General features: G+C 47.8%; 1 protein-coding gene across 1 annotated transcript; it reads right to left on the bottom strand.

Moving 5' to 3' along the window:
• Positions 1-632: 632 nt before the first annotated feature.
• Positions 633-4,444, bottom strand: LOC121856534 (the record flags this gene model as incomplete). The annotated part of the gene is made up of 2 exons (XM_042352130.1): positions 633-1,222; positions 4,285-4,444. Coding segments are annotated over 2 exons (750 nt in total), but the record flags the coding sequence as incomplete, so codon positions are not given.
• Positions 4,445-4,731: the final 287 nt, after the last annotated feature.

Here is a 4,731-nt window from a genome sequence, read left to right on the forward strand (position 1 = left end):
TTGACTCTAAGACATGGGTAGCTATACAGAAATGTCCACCCTATAGCCTGGCCCCCTGGCTGGTCAGCTATGGCTGAGTCAGGTGATTATAATTATACATAAACAAACTCCCTTCACACGCTCCAACCTCCTTCTGGGCCTCTCATCTTTAACCATCTCAACACTCTACATACTGCATACGGGCAGGCACACCCAATAAACATGACATGACTTACAGCCTAGCATATTATTTGCTTATGTGTTTGCTGCTTGCGGTAACACCCACTCCGTTTAGCGTTCACGCTCAAAACCATGTCAGGCCTTTGATACTTACTGCTTTGCCACGTTCTTGTGACCATGCTGCCCTTAGGCTGATGGTATTCAACTTTAATTTTGTCACGTTCATGTGACTATGCTGCCCTCAGGCTGGTGGTATTCAACTTTAATTTTGTCACGTTCTTGTGACCATGCTGCCCTCAGGCTGATGGTATTCAACTTTAATTTTGTCACGTTCTTGTGACTATGCTACCCTCAGGCTGGTGGTATTCAACTTTAGTTTTGTCACGTTCTTGTGACCATGCTGCCCTCAGGCTGGTGGTACTTATCAGCTCCTTAGGACATCTCGGTCCTTTGACGTTCGGACATCACCATCTTCATGTGTGTAGACCCAGTTCATTCTCCTGGCAGACTCCGTCAACCCTTTCCATTGCTCCCTCCAACAAGCATAATTTTGTCACAGGTTGCAACATTGTGGACGTCATCGTCTTAACCACTGCCTGTCGGACAAGTCCATCCTTGCCAGCCTTGACTTCCATCACTCGACCAAGGTGCCATTTGTTGCGTGGACTATTTGCTTTTGCTATAATTATTAGGTCACCAGGGCGAAAGTTGCGCCGTGGTCTGAAATGCACTTGTCGAGTTCTGAGTTGAGGGAGGTACTCCGTCAGCCAGCGCTTCCAAAATTGATCTGCAAGGTACTGGACATGCTTCCACTTTCTGTGGTATGATTCGCCTATTGACCTTCCACCTAAGGGAAGATTACCCTTTTGACTTAAGTGCAAAAGATCAGCAGGCGTGAGAGCCTTTGGTTCATTTGGAGTGTTTGGAACTGGGGTGATTGGCCTCTCGTTAACTATGGCTTCCACTTCACAGAACAGTGTTTGCAGACGTTCATCGCCTAAAACTTGTGAGCCCACAATCGCCTGCAGAACCTTCTTTACTGTGCGAATCTGCCTTTCCCAAGCTGAAAGAAGAGAGGGAGAAGGAAGCGAAGAGGGCAAAGAAAAGGGCTGAGGAAGAGAGGAAAACTGAGAAGATGAGGTCAAAGAGTAAGGAGGAGATGGAGAGGATGTCGTGTAAAGTGTCGGCAGTGGATGACAGTGCTCAGGAAGAAGATAGTGATTATAAGGATGTCAATGACAATGAGTTCAAGGCTATGGTCGACAGGAGAGCAAGATCAGAGAAAAGGAAAAGGGAGAAAGAAGCCGAGGACAGGATCGGAGAAACTGCTGACAGGTTCAAGGTATCCAATGATGCAGTGGCTCACATCGCAAACACCATCAGAGCTGCAGACAACATCATAACTGAAGGGGACAAGTCTAAAGTGACTAACTGGAAGAAAGTGGAGAGAGTCAGGAAGAGGTCACGAGAACAGAAAAAAGAAAAGTTCAGGGGATTCAAGGTCAGAGGTCTCATGGTAGATGAGAGGATCAATGAGAACAAGATAGTGACTGGTGTAGGTGAGAAGAACCACAAGACATTCGCCATGGAAAAGAGGGAAGACTGTGCAGTGATCGGCTTCCCTGGTGAGGAGTTCCTTGGTCACCTGGTCCCGGTGGGGGGAAAGTGGGTAGACCTGGCCACCAGCCTGCTGGCCTTCCTGGAGGAGCGCGGTATTGACACCACCGACCTCCTGGTTGTCCTGAGCGACGGTTGCAACAAACTGAGTGGCTATAATCACGGTTTCATCGCCGAGTTTGAAAGGCTGTTGGGACGGCCTCTCCTCCACATCCACTGCCTGATCCACAGTCTGGAGAAGCTCTTCGGCCATCTATTCAACCATTACGCTGGCCCAACCACTGGTCCCGCCTCCTGAAGTGGTGAGGAGGCTCGGAAGCTGACCGGCAACGTATGGGACCTTCCGGTGGTTGAATTCGAGGCCGTCACCAACACCTACCTCAGGTCTCTCCTGGATGCCATCCCCTCCGTCGTCTGGGAGGAGTTCAGCTGGGACACCCGGTATCTGTTGGAGATGGCCAAGACGGTGGAGTCCGGCCACATTGAGGAGAGATGGGCCAGGGCACGGGCCGGAGCCATGACCAACGCCAGATGGCAAAACACGGAGAGCAGGGAGCTGAGGACCTACATGAGCACCACCTCCCCCAGCGAGTCACAGAGACGGATGACCTCCTTCATCATCCTTATCTACGTGCCCTCCTTCCTGGAGATCAGGCAGAGGAATCTGCTACTGGAGGGCCCACGCCACCTCCTCGCCATCATCAACCGGGTGAGGACGTACTGCACCCTGGAGGAAGTGGAGCTGCTTACTCCATACCTCCAGTTCAACGGCTACTTCGGCCAGCACGAGGTGGTGCTGGTCTCACTGCTGGCCTCCATGGACAAGAGTGAGAGGGAGTTGGCCCTAAACATCATCAAGCAGCTGAGGAAGAAGGAAAAAAGGCACAAGAGAAAGACAGTGAGGAAAGTGAGGAACCCTCAACTGAATCTGGCAGCCACCAAGCTGTCAGAGTTGGTTGATCTGCAGAAGGCCAGCTCCTCCCCTCCCATCCTGTTCCAGCACAGTGACCAGGAACTGGAGCAATTTCTGGAGGAACCGTACAGTGAGCCAGGTCTGCCCTGCACCACCACCGCAGTGGAAAGAGGAGTGAAGCTCACCACGGAGGCGGCAGACGTGGCCAGCTCTGCCTGGCAGCAGGACCAGGTCACCTGGAACAAGCTGGAGGCCAGGAAGAGAAACAAGCGGAGGGCTAAGAAAGAGGACTACCAGTGCTAGACTGTGGGGACACTGGGACTGAGGGGACACTGTGGGGACAGCCAATGTTAGTGTGCCAACTGTGCTAGTGTGCTGCTGATAAATTGAAGCATACATGCCAATAATAAAGAATGTCTACCATTATTCTTGTTTTTTTTTATGTCGAACCGAAAAGTATCCACAAACCTTCTAATGCACTGATGTTAAAGATTCAAACATATTCGGAACCAGCGTGGCCGATAGACAAATAATCCAACCCAAGCCACTTGATTTTGAAAACTTTTGCCAAACTGTCACTCCCTACTGTCTATCATACCTCGAATCCTTACACCGCTGTAGAGTTACAAAGTGTTGGGAATTACGTGAGGAAGAGTTATGTAATATACACCAGATATCACTTGTCGGTACAGTAGTAGACTTGGTCTGAACAACTGCTGAATAGGACGGAGGTGGGTCTCGTCGTGGTCTTGAATTTGCTATAGGGGTTGTGTGGTATTTGGAGCTGGTAACAATAATCAATAACATGACTATTAGTGTTACAGTGTTTACTTAACAGTTGCTGTTTAGGTTTCGTGCAAGTATCCTTGGAAACCTTGTGATGAACTGGTACCACAGGTCTAACTGTACTGACCAGTGGGGTACAGGCTACCTTTATGGAATCTTACGTGCGCAAGAAGGTATTGTATTAGATTGGGCATAATCATCAGTCTTAGCTTGACTGTAGGTAGAGACCCGTAAACATAATACAACAGTCGCAAATTCAACAATGTGTGCAAACTGTTCTAGTGATATGGTGCCGTCCTTGTGATCCTCATCTTCCGCGATTGCAATGTTCTACCCAATACCCTCACATGAACGTGAAAATGTAAGTATGTGAGACAGGACGCTGTTCCCTTGTCTTAACTCCTTTTGTATATTTGTCCCAGAAATAGAACTTACAGACTTGACATCAGTGTGTTTTCTTTACCCTGATTGTAAGGAGCACCTGAGTCTCCAATTATTACCATTGATCTTTAATGCATTTTAATAAGTATGACTAATCTAAAAATTAAGTCATTTTTAATAGAAATATATTAGTTTGTGAGAACCTTATGTATAATATCTGCAGGATTTCTGAATACATGAGAGAAAAAATCCGATGACATCTTTGTTGTTCATAATACTGTACTGTCTGGTGAGAGGATGTTTGGGCCATGATAAGACTATGTTAGGTTAAGATTAGGTCCTTACAGCCCTGGTCCAAACCAAGTGTCCTACATTTGTACTGTAAAGAGATCATTGCCTCTGGCCTCCTTAAAATTGGCCGCTCTCACTGTCAATGCCATTATTTTGCATGATGTATGTAAAAGCGTAGTTCATACGTCCACCCTGGCATCTTTGCAGCACAGGTGGCAGCAGTCCTGGTTCTGCTCTGAGATGTTGGGCAGACGACTCCCTCAAGTGACCCAGTCTGGATTTGGGGGAGGGATGTCTCTAAAGGATAATTATTAACAAACAATATTCGAACTGTAGAGATATCACAATAGCCCCAATCCTGAAAATATTCCCCCAAAAGAAGTGAAGCTTTAGTAAAAGTGCCTGTAGTGTTGTAGGGTATGAGATATTAGTTCACACTCAGGATGGGATGGAAAAGGAAACTCCCACAATGTGCTCTGTATACATGTTGTATTGGATGTACAATACAGCTTGGTGCTGGGAAGAGGCAGCATGGTTACAAGCGTGATGTGAGAGAGGCTGGTTGGTGAGGGTACTCAGAGGAG

The sequence above is a fragment of the Homarus americanus genome, unplaced genomic scaffold, assembly GCF_018991925.1.
Source record: "Homarus americanus isolate GMGI-L3 unplaced genomic scaffold, GMGI_Hamer_2.0 scaffold14811, whole genome shotgun sequence".
Classification (NCBI taxonomy): Eukaryota; Metazoa; Arthropoda; class Malacostraca; order Decapoda; family Nephropidae; genus Homarus; species Homarus americanus.